We start from the raw sequence: 26,123 nt of genomic DNA on the forward strand, positions 1-26,123 counted from the left end.
TCACATCTCTACTGTTCCTGCCTACTTTCTGTATTCGACTGAAGAAGCCTACTGTGTAGGCGAAACGTTTCGGAATAAAGTTGCCTAACTGTTGCCTATGTGTCTTACCACATCCTCTGTGTCCATGTATTGTTTGTAACGGCTTGACAAAGCTCCTGGAGAGCGAAACGTTGCCACAATAAAATGTCACATTAGTTGCACTTATGCCCTTATACTTTACAACTATTTTTAGTTTATTTAGAAAAATAATTATGTAAAATTCACTTAGACTGGGGACCTCAGCCTGCCCTCAAGTGCCCCAAAGCAGTCTTGTTCCACCTTGCAAAATTTCTCTGGATGCCCTGAGAAGAGAATCAAGCAGCCCTGATGGAAGTCAGCCACAACGTTATTTTTTTCAACGTTCGCTGCAGCTTTTCTGTTTTTTTTTTATTTTGTTAAGATGAGCTGGGTTGAGTCATGTAAACCTATAAAATATATATTTAACCACCGATAAGGAAATCACACAATAGCAGCAGTGCGTCTGGCAAGAAGGTGGCAGAGTGTAACTAGGACACGTTGAGATGTGCACGAATGTCACTCGTGGTGTAAGATTGAGTTAGAGAATGGGTTGAAGAATGGGTTGCAGTGTGGGCTGGCTGGCCCACTGACTACCCCATGCTTGACTACCTATCAAGACACCTTCAGTCTGACCGGTCATTTATCTGGCTCCTCATCTCTCGTGTCCTGCCTCTCTTGTTTTATGGAGTAATAAAATCAAATTTCAATTTCTTTATATAAACATGCGTTTGATGATGGGCTGTGCTGTCATATGAAGCTCCTCGGGAGGTGCGTGTATAGACATCTCAAGATGTTTTTACTCAGGTAACGTTCAAGAAGTTGCCGAGAGTGGTGGATCTTCCTTCAACACATAAGACGCTTTCGTATCAATTCGTTTTCTTGTTCACTGGACTGCGTATTATCGTTTCAAAACTGTTTCTGTCATATTATAAGGGAGAAATGTTGCCGTCATGTTACAACAATTTCAGCTGAATCAACTTGCATAGTGTTTTTAAAGGTTTTTCTTGTCATTACATTTACACAGGTACAAAACCAAAGCATTTCGATCAACAGGCTCATTGAGGTGACTGGACATGTGAGCAGCGAAATGCTTACGCACTGACAAACGTGGTGTAGCTCACATCTGTTGATGGTGCTGAGGAGTGTGTGACGAGTGTGGTTTGTCGTGTGTGTGGTTTGTGTTCTATGTGGTTCCCAGTGCACCGTGAGTGGTAGCAGCAGAGTGAGCATCAGAAGACGACCTAGGAGGATTCCAGGACCCCGCCATGCGAGGTGCCTGTGAAGGTTGATGCTGCCTACCTCCTGCACACCTACCTGCCGCCCCAGGTGAGCTTCCCTACTGTCACCGTCAGGTGATCCGAGGACAGGTGAGGGCATACCTCCAACTAACTTCTGTAATAATATGCAAGAGGAAAGGGTATAGATAAAGCAGAATGTAAGGCTTAGAGAGAGCATGTGTGGACTTGGCGTTGTTCCAGGTGCCTGGGAGAAGCAACACGAAAGTAAACTGGTCTTACTAGGTCCCCAGAGAGAGGCTTGTGTTGTCATGTGTGGTTACAATACCTACCTATACTGCATATAGTATGCATATTTATCCTATATGTATATCTACGTGTACTCACGTATATGTGGTTGCAGGGGTCGATTCATAGCTCCTGACCCCGCCTCTCTGCTGATTACTACTATGTCCACTCTCTCCTGGCTTCAAGAGCCTTTTCGTACCTCTTCTTAAAGCTATGTATGGATCCTGCCTCTACCACTTCACTCTCCAGATTATTCTACTTCGTGATAACTCTAAGGCTGAAGAAATACTTCCCAACATCCCTATGACTCATCTGAGCCTCTGTCGTTATCATATCCCTTCTTTCTTCCAATGTCATCAGGTTTAATTCCCTTAGCCTCTCTTCATAGGACGTACCCTCTAGCTCCGGGACTAGTCTTGCTGCAAACCTCTGCACTTCTTCCAATTTATTTTCTTACCAACCTAAGACTGAAGAAGCATTTCTTAACATTCCTGTGGGTGAAATGTGGTTTTAACTCCGATCAGTGACACTTGTCCCCTTGAAGATTACGACACACATGCAACAGTTGGGTAGCTTTACTGGTGAAACGTTTCGCCTACACAGTAAACTTCTTCAGTCAAATACAAAGAGAGCAGTAGTAGTGAAATAAAGATGATGTAATCAGTCCATGAACCTTGGAGAAAAAAGTATTTGAGGTGGTCAGTCCCTCAGCCTGGAGAAGAAGTTGAGCTCCATGGAGCTGTGTTCTCCAGGCTGAGGGACTGACCACCTCAAATACTTATATCTCCAAGGTTGATGGACTGATTACATAATCTTTAATTCATTACTATTGCTCTCTTTGTATTTGACTGAAGACGACTACTGTGTAGGCGAAACATTTCATCAATAAAGATACCTAACTGTTGCACATGTGTCTTAATCTTCAACCTGTCGATATTTTATACCATTTTCTACAACACTTGTACCCTTGCCTCGTGCTTCAGTCTCTCCCTACCTTCCCTGTCAAATCGACTGAATATCTCGTACGTCACAATCATATCTCTCCCTGTCATCTCATCTAATGTCATGAGAGTAATCATTTTTTAGAGCCAGCCGGCCTGTGCGTTTTAACACTCGCCTGCCATGGGTTCACACCCCACCCGTTCCCTGGTCTGATTTCTCTGAGATACTTACAAGGAAGACAAGTACACGACATTTAACCAGTAACCTTAAAGAAGTGTAAGGATACGTTTAGAACAGCCATGAGAGACCTACCTGGAGTTTACCTGGAGAGTGTTTCGGGGGTCAACGCCCCCGCGGCTCGCTCTGATACCAGGCCTCGTGGTGGATCAGGGTCTGTTCAGCCAGGCTGTTACTGCTGGCCGCACGCAAACTGACGTACGAACCACAGCCCGGTTGGTCAGGTACTGACTTTAGGGGTCTATTGGTAATCACTCTTGTGTATGCTGGGAGGCAACTGAACAGTCTTGGGTCCCTGACACTTACTGTGTTGTCTCTCAGTGTACTCGTGGCGCCCCTGCTTTTCACTGGGAAGATGTCGCATCTCCTGCCAAGTCTTTTGCTTTCATAGTGAGTGATTTTCGTGTGCAAGTTTGATACTAATTCCTTTAGGATTTTCCAGCTGTATATTATCATGTATCTCTCTCGCGAAAGAGATAATAAGAGATAGTATAACAAAAATATACACAGTGGTAGAATGTTGGAATGGGATGCAAGAGCAAACCAATATGACCTTACACTGAGGTCACCAGACCACCAGCAGAGGTCTGCTGTTATAACCACAAACACTGAGGTCACCAGACCACCAGCAGAGGTCTGCTGTTATAACCACAAACACTGAGGTCACCAGACCACCAGCAGAGGTCTGCTGTTATAACCACAAACACTGAGGTCACCAGACCACCAGCAGAGGTCTGCTGTTATAACCACAAACACTGAGGTCACCAGAAAATCAGCAGAGGTCTGCTGTTATAACCACAAACACTGAGGTCACCAGACCACCAGCAGAGGTCTGCTGTTATAACCACAAACACTGAGGTCACCAGACCACCAGCAGAGGTCTGCTGTTATAACCACAAACACTGAGGTCACCAGACCACCAGCAGAGATCTGCTGTTATAACCACAAACACTGAGGTCACCAGACCACCAGCAGAGGTCTGCTGTTATAACCACAAACACTGAGGTCACCAGACCACCAGCAGAGGTCTGCTGTTATAACCACAAACACTGAGGTCACCAGACCACCAGCAGAGATCTGCTGTTATAACCACAAACACTGAGGTCACCAGACCACCAGCAGAGGTCTGCTGTTATAACCACAAACACTGAGGTCACCAGACCACCAGCAGAGGTCTGCTGTTATAACCACAAACACTGAGGTCACCAGACCACCAGCAGAGGTCTGCTGTTATGACCACAAACACTGAGGTCACCAGACCACCAGCAGAGGTCTGCTGTTATAACCACAACCACTGAGGTCACCAGACCACCAGCAGAGGTCTGCTGTTATAACCACAAACACTGAAGTCACCAGACCACCAGCAGAGGTCTGCTGTTATAACCACAACCACTGAGGTCACCAGACCACCAGCAGAGGTCTGCTGTTATAACCACAACCACTGAAGTCACCAGACCACCAGCAGAGGTCTGCTGTTATAACCACAAACACTGAAGTCACCAGACCACCAGCAGAGGTCTGCTGTTATAACCACAACCACTGAAGTCACCAGACCACCAGCAGAGGTCTGCTGTTATAACCACAAACACTGAAGTCACCAGACCACCAGCAGAGGTCTGCTGTTATAACCACAAACACTGAAGTCACCAGACCACCAGCAGAACTCTGCTGTTATAACTACAAATACTAATTTAGTAGTTCTGAGCATATAAATGACTCATATACAGGCCAAGTCCCCCTCCCCCTTTTGCCCGTTGACTGTGTCGCATCTGAACAGGTTGTAACCCGGGATCCATATTTCATTGTCCAAGTGATCCTTTACGTGGGTCTCTGTGAAAACCGCGAACATTGCGTTTGACACTGCTAGCAGTCCATGGATAAAAGGCATTTTGTTGTTCGTGCCGGCTTCAGACCCTGTATATTTGCAAAGCTGAATGTCGTCGGATTGGTGGTATTGGTGGCATGGGGGAAGGAATCTTTTTTTCCTGGCACTAATATCTGTTGTTTTGGAGTGGAGGCCATCGACTGTGATTCCACTCCAGAAATGGTGTGGATTTCTGTCATTTCCTGCCAGCATTTTTTTTCCTTCCTGGCGCTAAAAAAAACTCTCTCTGGAGTGGCTGTGGCTGCATAGATTTTCCCATGGTCTGGATGTTCTTTCCTCTTTATGTGGTGTGCCTGACAATGTAAGTTATAGCATTGTCTTTCTTGAACTGAAGAGTGACATATTTCGGGGAGGAAAATCTTACAGGAAGGGAGGTTGCATTTTTCCTGTTGTCATATGGGCACGGCATTTTCTGGGATGGTCAAAGTTGCACGCCCCATCTGTTTTTCCATAATAGATACCAAAGTGGTGCACATGTGTCTAATTTATCAATATTGTGTCTAGATGACATGCAGTCTTTAATGACCCTCGTGTAGTCGACAGGACTGAAACTCCCATCAAGCAGTCACTGTAAGATTTCTGATTTCGCAAAATTTATTTCAGTAACACGAAGAATAAAAGTCACAATAACGTGCTTGAAACAATTCACGAATGACCCAAACGTTGAGAGCGCTTTAGACGACGTTTTGGTCCTTGGTGGACCGTTGTCAAGTCACAACTGATACAATAATGGTCCAGGATGGCCCGAAATCGCTTTTAAAGTTTCCTCTCTAAAATGTGTGCTAGTTAGTTGGTTAATGAGATTTATCGCCTAACTACTACACGAGGGTCATTAAGGCTGCATGTCACCTGCTCACCACCAGTCAAGAGTACTTTAATACATGAAATAGGCAGATAAGTAAACTTTGAGCGCATATACATCGAAAAATATACACTTCTCGGTGTATACAGAGTTGTGAGTTCATTGTAAACACTAAATAATCAAGATTCCAAGATGATCTCCCACTCACCTATGGGTGCCGTGTTGTGTTGACCAAGTGTGGGTGTTGCAGGAGGATGTCTGGGGAGAGTTACACCCGTTGGCGCTCTAACCCCGACGAAGACGAAGATGAAGACATCCCGGAGGCTGGAGGTGGTCACCGCGGGGCAGGAGCTGTCACCATCATCACCTCCTCCAGAAGCAGACCATCTAAGCCTCTCTCCCCGGCGGGACAAGCCAGGCTAGTCTGCATCCTGGTACGTTCAGAACTCTTAAATACCGTCTGACGAGTACCTTCACCAATGGGTTTTCTTGACGAAATTCTCAGACGAATTAAGAACACAATTATTAAAACCGTGGTAAGCAGCTTCATATATCACAGAAACGTTTCGGAAATGAAATCTGAGAGACTGAAATATTTAGATGAGAAATGAAGAAGTTTATTACGGCTTTGCTACTTATGTTTTATATTCGTCTGAGATTCTCCTATTTATATATTTGCAGTAAGATCACAGTAAACAGTTGATATATCACAGTATGTGGTTATGTATATAAGCAACCTTAATAACCATCCATCTTTCCTATTTGTGTCGAAAGAGACAGGGCCACACACTAGTGTCTAGACAGACAGGACCACACACTAGTGTCTAGACAGACAGGACCACACACTAGTGTCCAGACAGACAGGGCCACACACTAGTGTCTAGACAGACAGGGCCACACACAAGTGTCTAGACAGACAGGACCACACACTAGTGTCTAGACAGACAGGACCACACACTAGTGTCTAGACAGACAGGGCCACACTAGTGTCTAGACAGACAGGACCACACACTAGTGTCTAGACAGACAGGGCCACACACTAGTGTCTAGACAGACAGGACCACACACTAGTGTCTAGACAGACAGGACCACACTCTAGTGTCTAGACAGACAGGGCCACACTAGTGTCTAGACAGACAGGACCACACTAGTGTCTAGACAGACAGGGCCACACACTAGTGTCTAGACAGACAGGACCACACTAGTGCCTAGACAGACAGGACCACACACTAGTGTCTAGACAGACAGGGCCACACTAGTGTCTAGACAGACAGGACCACACTAGTGTCTAGACAGACAGGGCCACACACTAGTGTCTAGACAGACAGGACCACATACTAGTGTCTAGACAGACAGGACCACACACTAGTGTCTAGACAGACAGGAGCACATACTAGTGTCTAGACAGACAGGACCACACACTAGTGTCTAGACAGACAGGACCACACACTAGTGTCTAGACAGACAGGACCACACACTAGTGTCTAGACAGACAGGACCACACACTAGTGTCTAGACAGACAGGACCACACACTAGTGTCTAGACAGACAGGACCACACACTAGTGTCTAGACAGACAGGACCACACACTAGTGTCTAGACAGACAGGGCCACACTAGTGTCTAGACAGACAGGACCACACACTAGTGTCTAGACAGACAGGACCACACACTAGTGTCTAGACAGACAGGACCACACACTAGTGTCTAGACAGACAGGACCACACACTAGTGTCTAGACAGACAGGACCACACACTAGTGTCTAGACAGACAGGACCACACACTAGTGTCTAGACAGACAGGGCCACACACTAGTGTCTAGACAGACAGGGCCACACACAAGTGTCTAGACAGACAGGACCACACACTAGTGTCTAGACAGACAGGACCACACACTAGTGTCTAGACAGACAGGGCCACACTAGTGTCTAGACAGACAGGACCACACACTAGTGTCTAGACAGACAGGGCCACACTAGTGTCTAGACAGACAGGACCACACTAGTGTCTAGACAGACAGGGCCACACACTAGTGTCTAGACAGACAGGACCACACTAGTGCCTAGACAGACAGGACCACACACTAGTGTCTAGACAGACAGGGCCACACTAGTGTCTAGACAGACAGGACCACACACTAGTGTCTAGACAGACAGGACCACACACTAGTGTCTAGACAGACAGGACCACACACTAGTGTCTAGACAGACAGGACCACACACTAGTGTCTAGACAGACAGGACCACACACTACTAGTGTCTAGACAGACAGGACCAAACTCTATTGTCTAGACAGACAGGACCACACACTAGTGTCTAGACAGACAGGACCACACACTAGTGTCTAGACAGACAGGACCACACACTAGTGTCTAGACAGACAGGACCACACACTAGTGTCTAGACAGACAGGACCACACACTAGTGTCTAGACAGACAGGACCACACACTAGTGTCTAGACAGACAGGGCCACACTAGTGTCTAGACAGACAGGACCACACACTAGTGTCTAGACAGACAGGACCACACACTAGTGTCTAGACAGACAGGACCACACACTAGTGTCTAGACAGACAGGACCACACACTAGTGTCTAGACAGACAGGACCACACACTAGTGTCTAGACAGACAGGACCACACACTAGTGTCTAGACAGACAGGACCACACACTAGTGTCTAGACAGACAGGACCACACACTAGTGTCTAGACAGACAGGACCACACACTAGTGTCTAGACAGACAGGACCACACACTAGTGTCTAGACAGACAGGACCACACACTAGTGTCTAGACAGACAGGACCACACACTAGTGTCTAGACAGACAGGACCACACACTAGTGTCTAGACAGACAGGACCACACACTAGTGTCTAGACAGACAGGACCACACACTAGTGTCTAGACAGACAGGACCACACACTAGTGTCTAGATAGACAGGACCACACACTAGTGTCTAGACAGACAGGACCACACACTAGTGTCTAGACAGACAGGACCACACACTAGTGTCTAGACAGACAGGACCACACACTAGTGTCTAGACAGACAGGGCCACACTAGTGTCTAGACAGACAGGACCACACACTAGTGTCTAGACAGACAGGGCCACACTAGTGTCTAGACAGACAGGACCACACTAGTGTCTAGACAGACAGGGCCACACACTAGTGTCTAGACAGACAGGACCACACTAGTGCCTAGACAGACAGGACCACACACTAGTGTCTAGACAGACAGGGCCACACTAGTGTCTAGACAGACAGGACCACACTAGTGTCTAGACAGACAGGGCCACACACTAGTGTCTAGACAGACAGGACCACATACTAGTGTCTAGACAGACAGGACCACACACTAGTGTCTAGACAGACAGGAGCACATACTAGTGTCTAGACAGACAGGACCACACACTAGTGTCTAGACAGACAGGACCACACACTAGTGTCTAGACAGACAGGACCGCACACTAGTGTCTAGACAGACAGGACCACACACTATTGTCTAGACAGACAGGACCACACACTAGTGTCTAGACAGACACGACCACACACTAGTGTCTAGACAGACAGGGCCACACTAGTGTCTAGACAGACAGGACCACACACTAGTGTCTAGACAGACAGGACCACACACTAGTGTCTAGACAGACAGGACCACACACTAGTGTCTAGACAGACAGGACCACACACTAGTGTCTAGACAGACAGGACCACACACTAGTGTCTAGACAGACAGGACCACACACTAGTGTCTAGACAGACAGGACCACACACAAGTGTCTAGACAGACAGGACCACACACTAGTGTCTAGACAGAGCCCCCCCCCAGACACACTGAGCGTCTGAAGAACTTGCTATTCACAGACAAGAACAGCAATCACTTAAGGAAAAAACAAATCACCTCATTGTTAATGATAACATATCTGAGTTATTGGCACTGTATCCACATTTTTAACCCGCTACGTGAATACGATAAAAACTATAATATTGGAAATTTCCAATGCTTGCATGCTTGCAGTGGTAGTGATAAGATCTGTGGACATTTCGAGATTGTAGCCACATATTATAACACTGGGTGGTCGATTAGCTAAGTTTATTAAGGTACAGTTACATATAGGTACAGTTATCATATAGTAATATATGCAAGACAAGCCACGGGGAAAGGGGTGGAAATCGTCGGCTCAAGTATACTGACACGTCTCCGTGCGTCATCAGGAGCTATTCAATACTGCAAGATTAGCAAGAGAAGGAATGAAGGGAAGTTTCCTCAGAATGAGTTAGCGTGTTTGCACCAGTTAGCAAACTTCTCTCACACCACTCCACTTCACTCCGAGAAAACATCCTCTCATTCCTTCTGTTGCTATTCTTGTAGCATTGCATAGCTCCTGATGACGCACGGAGACGTGTGAAAATACTCGAGGTAAAAATTTCCTCCCCCCGTACTTTGTCTTGCATTAAGATCGCCTGTCTGCGGTTATATTGCAAAGTAATATATGTATCAATTACTTTGGGCAGTCCAAGAAAGTCAAAGTGAATTATTTCCGTTGAGGTACTTATAATATCGTATGAGACTACAGTATATGAAATGTTTCTTGAATGTTAAAGATGTATATCTAATGGAGTTACAAAAAGAACCATTGTAACCCCTGGTAATACTATTTTTTAGCTACCGTTCCTGAAACGAATTGAAGTTTCACAATAAACGAGCCACTCTGACCACACGAAATAAAGTTGGTACGTCCATCACTCTTTTCTGCATAACTTCTCATATATTCTTATAAATATCCCAAACAATGGACGTCAAAATTGTTCCTGAAGGAGGAGACACAAGCCATCAATCAATAATATCAACAGAAGAAATCGTTCTCTCTTGTCAAAAAGGCAGGGCAAGCCACTGACTGCTTAATTACGACAAGCATGTACTGAGTCCATAAATCACCCAAGATGGCTAAAAGGACCCTGGGCTTGTCTACCATTTAGTAAGGAGGAAGAATCTCAAAGAATCACTTAGGACCTTCATTATGGCAGAGTACAATGTAGACACGTAAGGGGAAAAAATGAAATCCCATAAAACTTACATGATAGAAAGAATAGAGAGACTGACAGTACCATAGCTGCGACAGTTCATAAAATAAACGTGACAGAAAGAGACCTTTTAGGTTAATATCACAGTACTAAAGTACAATATCACAGTACTGAAGTACAATATCACAGTACTGGAGTACAATATCACAGTACTGAAGTACAATATCACAGTACTGGAGTACAATATCACAGTACTAAAGTACAATAACAATAGTCACTTTGTGTTTCATACACAGCATCTATCAGGAATGTCGTAGAATATATGACTGACTTCACGGGGGCAGCGCTAAACTCGCAGGGGGGCAAAAAGCGCCTGATAGTAATGGAAGGTAAATAGGTTCGATTCATGAGGAGGACAGGTTCAGTTCCTTAGGTCAAGAGCCTCTCACTGGCATCAAGGAACCTCCCATGAGAGGTTATATATTATAGTATTATCATGGGGAGCGATAAACCCGTAGGGATATAGATTAGAGACGATGCTGCCTCAGTTATCATGACTTGTGAAATTAGTTGGACGAAATTTTGCAAAAATAATAATAATAATAATAATAATAATAATAATAATATTATTATTATTATTATTATTATTATTATTATTATTATTAAACTGCTCTGAAATTAGTCAAATATCAGAGTAATGAGAGATTCTACTTGAGGCTTCGTTCAGATTCAGTAATGGATACTGATGTTCTGAACCTTTGTAATGATTTATTAGTAACAGGAGCTGCTGGAGCAGCAGCTGCTGTTGCAGTAACAGAAGCTGCTGGAGCAGCAGCAGCTGTTGCAGTAACAGGAGCTGCTGGAGCAGCAGCAGCTGTTGCAGTAACAGGAGCTGCTGGAGCAGCAGCTGCTGCAGCAGCAGATTAAGTCACACCCTAACAGGTGTGTCTCTCCCACTTCTCTGCAGGTGTTACTGTTGCTGGTGTGCCTGGTGTGTGTGGGCGTGGGCGTGTGTGTAGGCCTGGCGTGGGGCTACTCCAGGAACATCATCCACCACGCCATCGACCACGTCATCCCTGCGCCTTCATCCAACCACATCCGCGCCTCCTCACGCCTTATACCCAACCTTCAGTCTAACATCATCCAAGACTATGCAAGGTAACTTACTTCTACCTAGTATTATTATCATTACTCATAATAATAGCAATAATAATACCAACAATAATAATAAAGATACTATTATTATTTACACGAGGAAGCGGTAAATCCGTTGGGGTCAAGCAACGCTTGGAATTTTAGGAATAGATTATAGGGGAAAGAAACAGGGAGAAACAAGTGGTTGAGGACATACATTAATTGAAACCATACCACGGGCGGGGTTAGAATCCACGATCAGAGTCATAAAACTCCAGACCGCGGGTTCTAACCCCGCCCATGGTATGGTTTGTTTGCAATCGTGTCACTACGATTACAAGAGTAATATTAATGACAAGCAATACCGACAAGTAGACGAGTAAAACACATGCGTAACACTAGGGTATCTTTAGTATCGATACGTTTCGCCTACTGTGTGGCGAAACTCTTCTCCTGGCCGAGGGACTGCCCACCTCAAAGCAACTTGAAGGTTGATGACTGATCAAATCACCCTTACCTCTCCACTGCTTCTGCTGTCACCTCTATATTCGACTGAAGAAGCCTACTGTACAGGTGAAACGTTTGAACAATAAAGATACCCAACTGTTACTCATAGTGAGGTACCGACGAACAGAGTATAGGTGAGTAAGCTATATGAGTCAGTAACATACGGAAGAACTGTGAGTGGGCAAGAGTCCAGGAAGGAGCGAAACGTCGTCATAGGGTTCCTAAGCTCAACTCTTCCTCAGGAAACTATCGCAGATGCCGAAGAAGCTGCTGGCATCATACGTGGAGAGTGTATGGCAAGCCCAGGGTCTCCACACCACCAACACCACCTTCCGTGTCCAGCTCTCCAAGCCTGATGTGTAAGTTTCACACGGTACCCCGTGTCCAACTTCTTTAAGTCTATGTAATAATTCTTGTACACTGAGTACGTGTCATAAGGGAACCCCGCGTCCAGTCAGCCTGTAGTAAGGCCCATTAAGGGTAAGGGGTCATTAAAGGCAAGGGTCATTAGGGATAAGGGGTCATTAAGGATGAGGATCATTGAAGGCCTCGTTTAACCAATGCACTGAAGTTTACTTTATTATAACAGGGGGTACTCTCTTAGTGTATACACACAGAGATACATACCTCTAAGTGTGTATACATCAAAAGACAGACATCTCTCGGCGTATACACCGAGACAGAAAGAATTCTATACATATACTATAAAATACCACGTTACTTTGCAGCGTCTGTTGCACTGCAACATTAACGTGGCTGTGTTTGTTGCATGTGCTGGTGTGGCTTGCAGGGACCGACCCAACACCGTCCAAGTGACATACAGTGATGGTCGTCAGGAGATCATTAACTCCCTCCCTCAAGAACTCGATCCTATCCCCTTCAGCGCCTACAGGTGAGTCTTGTCACCCACAGCTGTGCAACATTTCAGACATACTTTTGACGGAGCCTTCAGGATAGGACTTCAACCTTGACATCAGTAGTCCAGGGAGGTGAACACGTCTACAACCTTCAACATCAATCCTAAGACACGTCTCTGTGAAGTGCCTTCCCATTTTTTATACGGGTTGGAAAACCTATACACATTACACACTGTATACATGTATATAATGCAAGTATTTATTCATGGGTCTACCTTAGAGGTTTATTATTGTAAGCGAGTTTCCTACACACAGTTATACCTCTAATAATATAAGAAATAATAATAATAGCAGCAGCAGCAGCAGTTGTAGCAGGAGTCTTCGTAGTAGTGGTGGTGGTGGTGGTGGTGGTAGCAGCAGTTGCAGTAATAATAGCAGCAGTAATAGTAGTGGTGGTGGAAAAAATTGTAGCAGTAGTAGCAATAGCTATAGTAGTGGTGGTAGCAGCAGCAGCAGTAGTAGTACTAGGGTCAGTAGTAGTAACTGGGGTGGTGGTGGTGGTAGTAGTAGTAGTAGCTGTTGTACTACTACTTCTAATAACAATAATAATATTTGTGCAGCCCGGCTGGGAGGGTGACTGGAGGGTTAGTGTATGCTCACTACGGACGCAGGAACGACCTCGTCACTCTCCAAGCACAAAAGGTCACTCTGGAGGATGCCATCTTCCTCGTCAGGCACGGCAAAATCCACAACGGTGCCAAGGTCAGTGCCCATCACTGCCAATCATCTTTCTTACTGTTAGAAACAAGTGCTGGTGTTCCCTGTCTACCACTTGATTTAGTTAAGGCTTTCCACTGAGACACGTTTCACTCCGTGTAGAGCTTTGTTAGGTCAAGATGAAGCTGTACATACAACGAAACGTTGACACAAAGAACTTGCATCCAGAACAATTTTTTTTAGCAAAATTCAATACACCAGCAGTGTGCTGTTACACTTCTACAATATAGTTACAGTGGGAACACCGTAGTGTATTGCTACACTATTCTGTATGATAGTTACATAGTGGGAACACCAGATGTGTTTTGCTACACTATTCTATATGATACTTACATAGTAGGAACACCGCAGTGTATTGCTACACTATTCTGTATGATAGTTACATAGTAGGAACACCGCAGTGTATTGCTACACTATTCTGTATGATAGTTACATAGGAACACCGCAGTGTATTGCTACACTATTCTGTATGATAGTTACATAGGAACACCGCAGTGTATTGCTACACTATTCTGTATGATAGTTACATAGTGGGAACACCAGATGTGTTTTGCTACACTATTCTATATGATACTTACATAGGAACAAAAGCTAGCTACGCTTCCTTTTCCTCTTCTCAGATACACAACGCGGAACAGGCTGGAGCCGGGGGAGTCATTCTGTACCCAGATCCTGCAGATATGCGGGACGGTCAGGGCAACAGGGCACCATACCCTAATGGTACGGGCCTACCAGACGATGGTATCATCTGGGATACCCTCAGTACCTTCCCTGGTGACCCTGCCACGCCCTTCCTACCCTCCCTCGAGTATATTTACAGGTGAGCACCCTTTAATACTCCTGTGGGAGGAATCTAAGTAATTCCTCCCACGATCGTCTCTACGGGTGAACACCCTTTGCAAGGTCCTCTCTTGATAATTTCTACGAAGGAACCTTTGTCTTCATCCCAAAACAATGGCCTGCTAGTTTTAGGACTGACGTGTCTTAAGTTTGAACAATCCTTTCTGTGAATTGTTTCTAATCGCATCATTACGGCTTCACAAGTTAGCATTAGCTCTGTCACGAGGCACCTTGGAGATGTGAGACAATACAGGGTGAACCATAATTCTGGAACCATAGGGGAAAATGACAAGAAATCGGTAATTAATAGAGGCCAAATTCATAGGACGTGTTCAGTGTGTCCGTCTGTCTCTCTCCCTGACTTCGATTTTCTACCAATGGAGTTAACTGGATATGTTCTAACTCATACATCATGAGCAACTACATAAATGGAAAAAAATATTACTTATTTTAGCCTCTGGTTCCAGACATATGGAACATGCTATAAACACTTCCCTGGATCATCAACATCCAAGGTGGTGGAAAACTCCTGATGGTATGACATGGTGGATGCAAATGACGTGCTGCCGACAATCTTGAAGACACACCTAACCTAACCTAACCTTACAGAACAAGCTTAACCGGGACAACGTTTCAGTCTGTGTCGGGCGAGACATTGCCCCAATAAAAGCCTGATCATCAACATGTTATTCTTCAGTACGTCTAGTGTTTAGTTCATTACACAGACTGAACTTAATCAAGTTCTACTGTACTTCAGCCTCCTGTATAATTATGAAACTTAAACGATACCTTTTTTCTGAGTAAACTGTATAAAATTTCATTAAGGATAAACCAGTCAAGTCTGAGATGTGTTTACACTCGCAGGTTGACTCATGCCGCTCAAAAAACATCCCGCAGAACAGAACAAAATCTAAAAATAAGATACTATTAGGTTTAAGTTGTACAGATTACAGGTGTGTCACCGAGATGTGCACTGACTCCTAGTTCCTCAGATCCTCCAAGATTCTCTTAGTTCCTCCTAGATTCTTCTAGATCTTCTCAGTTTCTCCTAGTCTCTCACATATCCTCCTAGTTCCTCTTAGTTCCTCCTCGCTCTTCCTAGATCCTCCTACATCCTCTCAACTGATTACTACTCCACAGAAGTGGGCGATCATCTCAGCCACTGCCAAGGATCCCTGTCCACACTATCAGCTGGAGGGACGCGCAGCGGATGCTGGCACTGTTGGGCGGCCCTGAGGTGCCACAGGAGTGGCGTGGTAAGGGCCAGCAGCTGGGGTATCGCCTGGGGGGGTCGTGGACCCCTGAGAGCGACGTTATCAACCTCACACTCACCGTCAACAACATTATTTATCAAGACACCATCACCAACATCCACGCAACACTACCTGCTGCTGATGACTCCAAGTAAGTCTACATACATTATTATTATCATTATTATTATTATACATTGAAATAGGAATACTAATAATATGCCAACACATCGACTCCAGGCTCAGGGACTGATTACCTCAAACTTCTCCTCTCCTTACACCTTTCTACTTTGTATCGGACTGATGAAGCCACTGTGTGGCGAAACGTTTCTTCAATAAAGATTCCCATATGTTGCATAAGTGTCTCAGTCTTCAATATTTTTATTATTGTACAATAATAGGAATAATAATATACAACATTATTATAATTTTGGGGAAGCACCAAGTCCGTAGGGGTAAGACAACGCCTCGGGAATGGGAGGTAATCAGCTTTCATCCAAGAAGAGGGTAGGTCCAATTCCTCGCATCAAGAGACCTTCACCAGCATCAAGGGACCCCTCTTGATGGAGCAGTACGATGACAGTCTGCATGTAACATACACAGCCAACATTTAATGTATATAATTATATAGAATGATGGTCCAGATCAACGGTTCTCAAAGAGTGGGCCGCGGACCACCTGAGTTAAATCAAGATGTATATGTACTAAGCATGGTTATGGTGGGCAGGATGGTGATGGTAGGGTGCCACTATGGGTCCCTGCAGAGCGACCCTGGGGCAGGTCTAGGATCCCTGCTGGCCCTGAGCGACGCCCTAGCTAAGACCTTCCTGCCTGAGGGTACACAGAGAAAGTTGGTGTTTTCCGCTTGGGCCGCCTCGCACCACGGTATTGTCGGCTCCACCGAGTTCACGCAGGTGGGTACCAAACACTACTGTTATAATAATAATAATAATAATAATAATAATAATAATAATAATAATAATAATAATTCTCCATGGGGAAGTGGGAAAAGAATTCTTCCTCCGTAAGCCATGCGTGTCGTAAAAGGCGACTAAAATGCCATGAGAAAGGGGCTAGTAACCACTTGTCCTGTATACATTACTAAATTTAGAGAGAAACTTTTGTTTTTCTTTTTAGGTCACCCTGCATCGGTGGGATACGGTCGGTTCGTTGAAAATAATAATAATAATAATAATAATAATAATAATAATAATACTTGACGTGCTGTTGGAGTGTGAGCAAAGTAACATTTATGAAGGGGTTCAGGGAAACCGGCAGGCCGGACTTCAGTCCTGGAGATGGGAAGTACAGTGCCTGCACTCTGAAGGAGGGGTGTTAATGTTGCTGTTTAAAAACTGTAGTGTAAAGCACCCTTCTGGCAAGACAGTGATGGAGTGAATGATGATGAAAGTTTTTCTTTTTCGGGTCACCCTGCCTTGGTGGGAGACGGCCAGTGTGATAAAAAAAATAATAAATAATAATAATAATAATAATAATAATAATAATAATAATAATAATAATAATAATAATAATAATAATAATAGTGTTTCGTGGTGTGTTACAGCTGTACTCGTGGTGGTTGGATACAGGAATGATGGCGTATCTGAGCATTGACGAGATGTTGCAAGGGATAGGTACAATGCGGGTGATGGCGTCTCCTGCCCTCCGTCAGGCAATCAGAGAAGCGGCCTCCCACGTCTCTTGGCCCCTGGGAGAGGCTGTCAGCGTCCGTGATGGCTGGAGACTCTCAGATCCACTGGGAGAAAGTAGTGAGTATAACCTCCAGTAGATTTCTAAGAAAATCTTACGACGACGTTTCGGTCCAACCTCGTAAATGGTCCAAGTCGGGCCGAAACGTCGTAAGCTTCTCTCTCTCTCTCCTACGTGCGGATTTTGTATAAGATGAAGAGGTTTGGATACAGGTGACGTACGCAGAGACGAGATTTAGGACGAGGTTTCGCTCTGTGGGGAGCTTTATTAGGCTAATGACTTGAGAAAGATTCAAAGAGAGCGAAACGTTTTCAGTTTGTACTTTTCTATTATCCGCAGCACATCTCTCCCTCCATAAAAACGTTGCAGAAGCTTCCATCGGGGCCACGTTTCTCTGTAGAGCTTAAGTCAAGTTCATTCAGAGCGAAATGTGCTTCCAATAAAGTTCATTTTGCAACGTTTACCCCCTTTCTTCACTGCCATGTTTTCTCCATTTTTAATAATAAAAAATCGTTAGACAAGTATGGCCCCATCACGTGCGCCACAACAGACAAGTATGGCCCCATCACGTGCGCCACAACAGACAAGTATGGCCCCATCACGTGCGCCACAACAGACAAGTATGGCCCCATCACGTGCGCCACAACAGACAAGTATGGCCCCATCACGTGCGCCACAACAGACAAGTATGGCCCCATCACGTGCGCCACAACAGACAAGTATGGCCCCATCACGTGCGCCACAACAGACAAGTATGGCCCCATCACGTGCGCCACAACAGACAAGTATGGCCCCATCACGTGCGCCACAACAGACAAGTATGGCCCCATCACGTGCGCCACAACAGATAGGAACGAGTATCAGAAAAAAATTCTTACCAGAAGTTGTAACGTTGACAATGGTCGAAAATGGACCGAAGCGTCGCCATCAGGTTTCAACTGTTCCAGCCACGGTAGTCTGGCCTGTTTTTCCTTCTTACTAAATGGCTCTGCCCTACATAACTATCATAACGATGACTGTTAAACCCATAAGCGTCATACAGCTCTGCGCGTTATCCTACAAAAGGGCATTTTACAACAATATGTTTGGTTAGGTAATATATATATATATATATATATTTTATTATTTTTTTTTTTTATTATCACACCGGCCGATTCCCACCAAGGCAGGGTGGCCCGAAAAAGAAAAACTTTCACCATCATTCACTCCATCACTGTCTTGCCAGAAGGGTGCTTTACACTACAGTTTTTAAACTGCAACATTAACACCCCTCCTTCAGAGTGCAGGCACTGTACTTCCCATCTCCAGGACTCAAGTCCGGCCTGCCGGTTTCCCTGAATCCCTTCATAAATGTTACTTTGCTCACACTCCAACAGCACGTCAAGTATTAAAAACCATTTGTCTCCATTCACTCCTATCAAACACGCTCACGCATGCCTGCTGGAAGTCCAAGCCCCTCGCACACAAAACCTCCTTTACCCCCTCCCTCCAACCCTTCCTAGGCCGACCCCTACCCCGCCTTCCTTCCACTACAGACTGATACACTCTTGAAGTCATTCTGTTTCGCTCCATTCTCTCTACATGTCCGAACCACCTCAACAACCCTTCCTCAGCCCTCTGGACAACAGTTTTGGTAATCCCGCACCTCCTCCTAACTTCCAAACTACGAATTCTCTGCATTATATTCACACCACACATTGCCCTCAGACATGACATCTCCACTGCCTCCAGCCTTCTCCTCGCTGCAACATTCATCACCCACGCTTCACACCCATATAAGAGCGTTGGTAAAACTATACTCTCATACATTCCCCTCTTTGCCTCCAAGGACAAAGTTCTTTGTCTCCACAGACTCCTAAGTGCACCACTCACTCTTTTTCCCTCATCAATTCTATGATTCACCTCATCTTTCATAGACCCATCCGCTGACACGTCCACTCCCAAATATCTGAATACATTCACCTCCTCCATACTCTCTCCCTCCAATCTGATATTCAATCTTTCATCACCTAATCTTTTTGTTATCCTCATAACCTTACTCTTTCCTGTATTCACCTTTAATTTTCTTCTTTTGCACACCCTACCAAATTCATCCACCAATCTCTGCAACTTCTCTTCAGAATCTCCCAAGAGCACAGTGTCATCAGCAAAGAGCAGCTGTGACAACTCCCACTTTGTGTGTGATTCTTTGTCTTTTAACTCCACGCCTCTTGCCAAGACCCTCGCATTTACTTCTCTTACAACCCCATCTATAAATATATTAAACAACCACGGTGACATCACACATCCTTGTCTAAGGCCTACCTTTACTGGGAAAAAATTTCCTTCTTTCCTACATACTCTAACTTGAGCCTCACTATCCTCGTAAAAACTCTTCACTGCTTTCAGTAACCTACCTCCTACACCATACACTTGCAACATCTGCCACATTGCCCCCCTATCCACCCTGTCATATGCGCTATCCTATTCTCCGTCTTACTCTTAATTCTTTCAATTATAACTCTACCATACACTTTACCAGGTACACTCAACAGACTTATCCCCCTATAATTTTTGCACTAATACAAAGGAACTATGCATGCTCGCTGTCAATCCCTAGGTACCTTACCCTCTTCCATACATTTATTAAATAATTGCACAACCACTCCAAAACTATATCCCCACCTGCTTTTAACATTTCTATCTTTATCCCATCAATCCCGGCTGCCTTACCCCCTTTCATTTTGGCCTCACGAACTTACACTCACAACTGGCTCTTCCTCACTCCTACAAGATGTTATTCCTCCTTGCCCTATACACGTTCCCTATCTTCATCAACATTTAACAATTCCTCAAAATATTCCCTCCATCTTCCCAATACCTCTAACTCTCCATTTAATAACTCTCCTCTCCTATTTTTAACTGACAAATCCATTTGTTCTCTAGGCTTTGTTGATAACATCTCACCCACTCTCTCATTTGCTCTCTTTTTACATTGCTTCACCACTCTCTTAACCTCTCTCTTTTTCTCCATATACTCTTCCCTCCTTGCATCACTTCTACTTTGTTATGCTAACTTTTTCTCCCTTACTACTCTCTTTACATCATCATTCCACCAATCGCTCCTCTTCCCTCCTGCACCCACTTTCCTAATCCAACAAACTACTGTCATTTTGCCCTACATCATATCGTGTATACTTATTTATCCTCTTTTTCTTAAAATATGTATTACCTATAACTAAACCCCTTTCTATACAAAGTTCAATCAAAGGGCTCCCATTATCATTTACACCTTACCTACCACACCCTCTCTAAAAGTTTCTCCTACTTTAGCATTCAGGTCCCCTGCCACAATTACTCTCACTTGGTTCAAAGGCTCCTATACATTCACTTAACATATCCCAAAATCTCTCTCTCTCCTCTGGGAAGGAAAATCGAGGCTCCAGGTTTACACGCAAATACATAATATTTCACAGCAGTGAACAGTCAGGTTACGATAAGATTTACTAGCTTTTATCTGTTTAACCCGGGGGAGGATTGGTCACCAAGGATAATTATCATATCGGGTTGAAACCCGATAAATTCAGTACGTCATCGGAGACTATTTCCACTGGGGAGGGGGGGGGTCTTAATCTTCTCCCCCCAGGATGCAACTTATAACAGTCGACTAATATTCAGGTACCTACTTACTGCTAGGTAAATTGGGGCAGCAGGTGTAAGGACACATGTCCAATGTTCACCCTTGACGGGGGGTGATTTCCGGTTCCTCAGTGTGTGAGCTGCGGACGATGTTGACCAAACCAAGAGTGAGTCGCAGTGTTGAAGTCTGATATGTGAACTGTAGTCATATAATTAGAGTAATCTGGGTGTTGAGCCTAAGTCAGCCACTTCAGGAAGACAATGATATAAACTGTAAACTGTTAATTGTCACTGGTAGTGACGTCTTAAGCATAACTGTGGTTATAATAAACAATATACTTGAATCTGTCAGTTATCTATTGATAGACACATTACAACAACTAACTAAATTAAGAGGACCAGGATCAAGGGGATACATGTGGCATCTCCACCTGTTTGTAATATCCTACTCACCGGTCTGAAAGGATATTCCTGACAGGAACGAAGACGAAAACACAGGTACCAAAACTGGACTCTCTTGGATAGCGATTCTTCTGAAGAGAGCGTTATCAAGCTCTGCTTAGAGTTAAACATTGTGCCAATAAAGTCTTGTGTCTTTATTCATCCTTCTTACTTCTCCAGACGTCTACTACAGCAGTGTTCTGTATATGTATGAGAACACCACTTTTTAACACACTTCTTGTTCAGTTTACTTTATTCCTATTCTATCTCCTTTTAGTGTAACTAATTTACACACATGTTAAACTATGTATGATAATTGTACTGCGTAGTTGTACCTAAATAAACTTACACTTCAGTAGTGTGCTGCTGGTGTAAGACAACACCTTGTAAAAAACACTTCTCGGTCTTGCAGACGTCCACTTCAGTAGTCTGGGCTCCGGCAGTGACTTCGCCAGCTTCACGGCTCAGCGGGGCATCCCTTCAGCTCACTTTATGGTCATGGGTGAGAACTGGGTAAGAGATGGAGTGTGTGGAGATAAGTGTGAATGGGTGAGAAGGGAGGGAAGGATGGGTAGCACTGCTTCCTGCTGGTTAAAACAAAAATAATAAATTTTTCAAAGCAACGCTTTGAAATTTAAGAATTACGTATATATGTCGTACTCTTCTAGCGTAACTTTGCAAATGCTCGTAGACAACAATATAAACTGACTACAGTCATGTCAGAAACACTTTTTATCAATAAAAATATTTAATATATGACGTTTCGCCCACATTGGGAGTTTATTGAGTACTTGAAAAAGCCCCACTGTGGATGAAATGTTGTATAAGAAAGGGTTTCTTGTTAAAAGTATCTTGTAAATGACCACCCCGTCAAGCAAACAATATTCGCTGCAGCACCACCACGTTACATAAGTATTAGGCAGCTCATACAACATAAGCCATCGTAGATCTTAAAAAAAAAAAAAAAAAAAAAAAAAAACTCAGCAATAAACACCATATTTCGAGGGACTTCCGCACCTCCTTTAGTGGACTGCGGACCGCACATTTTGCTTTACCCGTCTAGAGCATCAGTGACGAATTTTCCCTTTTTCTTCCCTGGACGCTTGGTCTCTCGTCTTGCACAACCAGATGGGCAATTGGTCGGGCAGCCATAGATCAACTCTTACACAAACAACCTGCACATAAGAGGAACTTAGGACGACGTTTCGGTCCGACTTGGACCATTTCTCTCCTATGTGCGGGTTATTTGTGTATTGTTCCAGTCACGGTATTGTGCCTTTTTTTATTATTTAGATCAGTTCTTGTAGGCTTGGGAAAAGCCTTTTGTTGATAATTCAAGTAGGGCAAGGTGTGGGTGTCTGAGGCAGCCGGGGTTTAGGCAAGGGGTTCCACCTGACCTACCTGATAAGATATTTCCGATTCTCTTTTGCGGATGAAACCTTGTTTCCTTTTTTATTTAAGCCCAGATTTAGGCGACATGTTTTTCTCACGGGAGAGATGGCTCAGTAAACCGTAAGCTTGGGTAGCCCTTAAGTTCCCCTGTAATAACAACAACCAACAAAATCTTTAAAATGAATCAATCCATTGCTCAAATGCATTCTGATTCTTTGTACTTATTTAATGGCTTTGTATGTGTGGCTGAGTTCTGCTGTATAAGCATACGTAACGGGACGTCTGCTGCATAACACACACACGCATGACAGGAAGTCTGCTCCATAACACACACACATGGCAGGAAGTCTACTGCATAACACACACACACACATGACAGGAAGTCTGCTGCATAAGACACACACACACAAGACAGGAAGTCTGCTGCATAAGACATACACACACATGACAGGAAGTCTGCTCCATAACACACACATGACAGGAAGTCTGCTGCATAAGACATACACACACATGACAGGAAGTCTGCTGCATAACACACACACATGACAGGAAGTTTGCTGCATAAGACATACACACACATGACAGGAAGTCTGCTGCATAAGACATACACACACATGACAGGAAGTCTGCTCCATAACACACACACATGACAGGAAGTCTGCTGCATAAGACATACACACACATGACAGGAAGTCTGCTCCATAACACACACACACACATGACAGGAAGTCTGCTGCATAAGACATACACACACATGACAGGAAGTCTGCTCCATAACACACACACATGACAGGAAGTCTGCTGCATAACACACATACACACATGGCAGGAAGTCTGCTGCATAACACACACACACACATGACAGGAAGTCTGCTGCATAACACACACACATGACAGGAAGTCTGCTCCATAACACACATACATGACAGGAAGTCTGCTCCATAACACACACACATGAAAGGAAGTCTGCTGCATAACACACACACATGACAGGAAGTCTGCTGCATAACACACATACATGACAGGAAGTCTGCTCCATAACACACACACATGACAGGAAGTCTGCTCCATAACACACACACATGACAGGAAGTCTGCTCCATAACACACATACATGACAGGAAGTCTGCTCCATAACACACACACATGACAGGAAGTCTGCTCCATAACACACATACATGACAGGAAGTCTGCTCCATAACACACACACATGACAGGAAGTCTGCTGCATAACACACACACACATGACAGGAAGTCTGCTCCATAACACACATACATGACAGGAAGTCTGCTGCATAACACACACACACACATGACAGGAAGTCTGCTGCATAAGACATACACATGACAGGAAGTCTGCTCCATAACACACACACATGACAGGAAGTCTGCTCCATAACACACACACATGACAGGAAGTCTGCTCCATAACACACACACATGACAGGGAGTCTGCTCCATAACACACACACACACACACACACACACACATACATGACAGGAAGTCTGCTCCATAACACACACACACACACACACATACATGACAGGAAGTCTGCTCCATAACACACACACACACACACACATACATGACAGGAAGTCTGCTCCATAACACACACACACACACACACACACATGACAGGAAGTCTGCTCCATAACACACACACATGACAGGGAGTCTGCTCCATAACACACACACACACACACACACACATACATGACAGGAAGTCTGCTCCATAACACACACACACACACACACACACACACACATACATGACAGGAAGTCTGCTCCATAACACACACACATGACAGGAAGTCTGCTCCATAACACACACACACACACACACACACATACATGACAGGAAGTCTGCTCCATAACACACACACATGACAGGAAGTCTGCTCCATAACACACACACACACACACACACACACACACACACATACATGACAGGAAGTCTGCTTCATAACACCCACACACGTGGCAGGAAGTCTGCAGCATAGCGCACACACTACCAATGTATTCACCTTAAGTGTCACTTTCCGTACTGCAGCAAATGTTCCTCAAAGAGGGAAGGACTTTGATCCTAGCAAAGAGGCCTTGATTCAAGTAACTATAGTTACCTTTATTTTCCTCAGTTTGGCCCTGACTGCCTCTCATTCCCCATAGCTAATGTCTGGAAATATGTCATTATTATTGTACTTAATAGAAAGCACTAAACCCATAAGGGCCATATAGTGCCTAGGGGGAGTGGGAGGTAATCAGATTCAATCTAAGGAAATGGAAGGTGACTCACGAAAATGTAATGACATGATTGCAAATAAACCATACCACGGGCGGGGATAGAACCCGCGATCAGAGTCATACAACTCCAGACCGACGCTCTAGCCACTGAGCCAGCTGGGCTAGTTGGATGAATCTTATTGTAGCCAGCTGGCCCAGTGGCTAACGCGTTGGTCTGGAGTTTTATGACTCTCTGATTGCGGGTTCTATCCCCACCCGTGGTATGGTTTGAAATGGAAGGTAATTCCAATTCCTGGGACCAAGATTCCCTTGAAGGGGAAATATGACACACAATGCTGGCTACGACTCTCCATCAAGACTCGTAGACCAGAAACTTAACCAGTTCCCCGTCAAGACTCGTAGACCAGAAACTTAACCAGTTCCCCGTCAAGACTCGTCCACCAGAAACTTAACCAGTTCCCCGTCAAGACTCGTCCACCAGAAACTTCACCAGTTATCAACCTGTGTTTTGTTTACATACTGTCGCCTACTCTGACATTCCATTATCCCTGGCTCATGTTTATTTAATTTCGGTTGCTGGTGTGTGTGCTGGTGCGTGCAGAAGAAGACGTACTCCCTCCAGCACTCGCAGTACGACACCTTCCAGGCGTACAACCAGCTCCTGGACCCTGGCTTCAAATGGACTCACATGCTAAGTGCGTTTACGTCTTTAATTAATCCACTTACAACGATTAAGCTCGTCTTCATGAAGAAAAAACTGCTAACCTCTGCTTTTAATTTTAAAATCTGTCTAAGAGATATTTTTTGTGATTTTATATCCTAATATTGTGAAAATTCATGAGACTGATCTATATTTTAATGTAGTTCAAGAGATACAGCCT

The 26,123-nt window shown here is 44.5% G+C and overlaps 1 protein-coding gene across 1 annotated transcript in view; it reads left to right on the forward strand.

Annotated features, from left to right (window-relative positions):
- The first annotated feature begins 1,137 nt into the window (after positions 1 to 1,137).
- Positions 1,138 to 26,123, forward strand: part of LOC128696994 (aminopeptidase NAALADL1) — a 44,520-nt gene continuing 19,534 nt past the window's right edge. The window contains exons 1-12 of the mRNA XM_053788477.2: positions 1,138 to 1,383; positions 5,697 to 5,880; positions 11,442 to 11,632; positions 12,358 to 12,474; positions 12,906 to 13,007; positions 13,593 to 13,734; positions 14,370 to 14,569; positions 15,730 to 15,993; positions 16,567 to 16,753; positions 17,404 to 17,608; positions 22,021 to 22,121; positions 25,844 to 25,937. Coding sequence (XP_053644452.2) covers positions 1,346 to 1,383; positions 5,697 to 5,880; positions 11,442 to 11,632; positions 12,358 to 12,474; positions 12,906 to 13,007; positions 13,593 to 13,734; positions 14,370 to 14,569; positions 15,730 to 15,993; positions 16,567 to 16,753; positions 17,404 to 17,608; positions 22,021 to 22,121; positions 25,844 to 25,937 — 1,825 coding nt within the window. The 5' untranslated portion in view covers positions 1,138 to 1,345. The remainder of the gene's footprint in view (positions 1,384 to 5,696; positions 5,881 to 11,441; positions 11,633 to 12,357; positions 12,475 to 12,905; positions 13,008 to 13,592; positions 13,735 to 14,369; positions 14,570 to 15,729; positions 15,994 to 16,566; positions 16,754 to 17,403; positions 17,609 to 22,020; positions 22,122 to 25,843; positions 25,938 to 26,123) is intronic.

The sequence above is a fragment of the Cherax quadricarinatus genome, chromosome 49 (genome assembly GCF_038502225.1).
Source record: "Cherax quadricarinatus isolate ZL_2023a chromosome 49, ASM3850222v1, whole genome shotgun sequence".
NCBI classification, from domain to species: Eukaryota; Metazoa; Arthropoda; class Malacostraca; order Decapoda; family Parastacidae; genus Cherax; species Cherax quadricarinatus.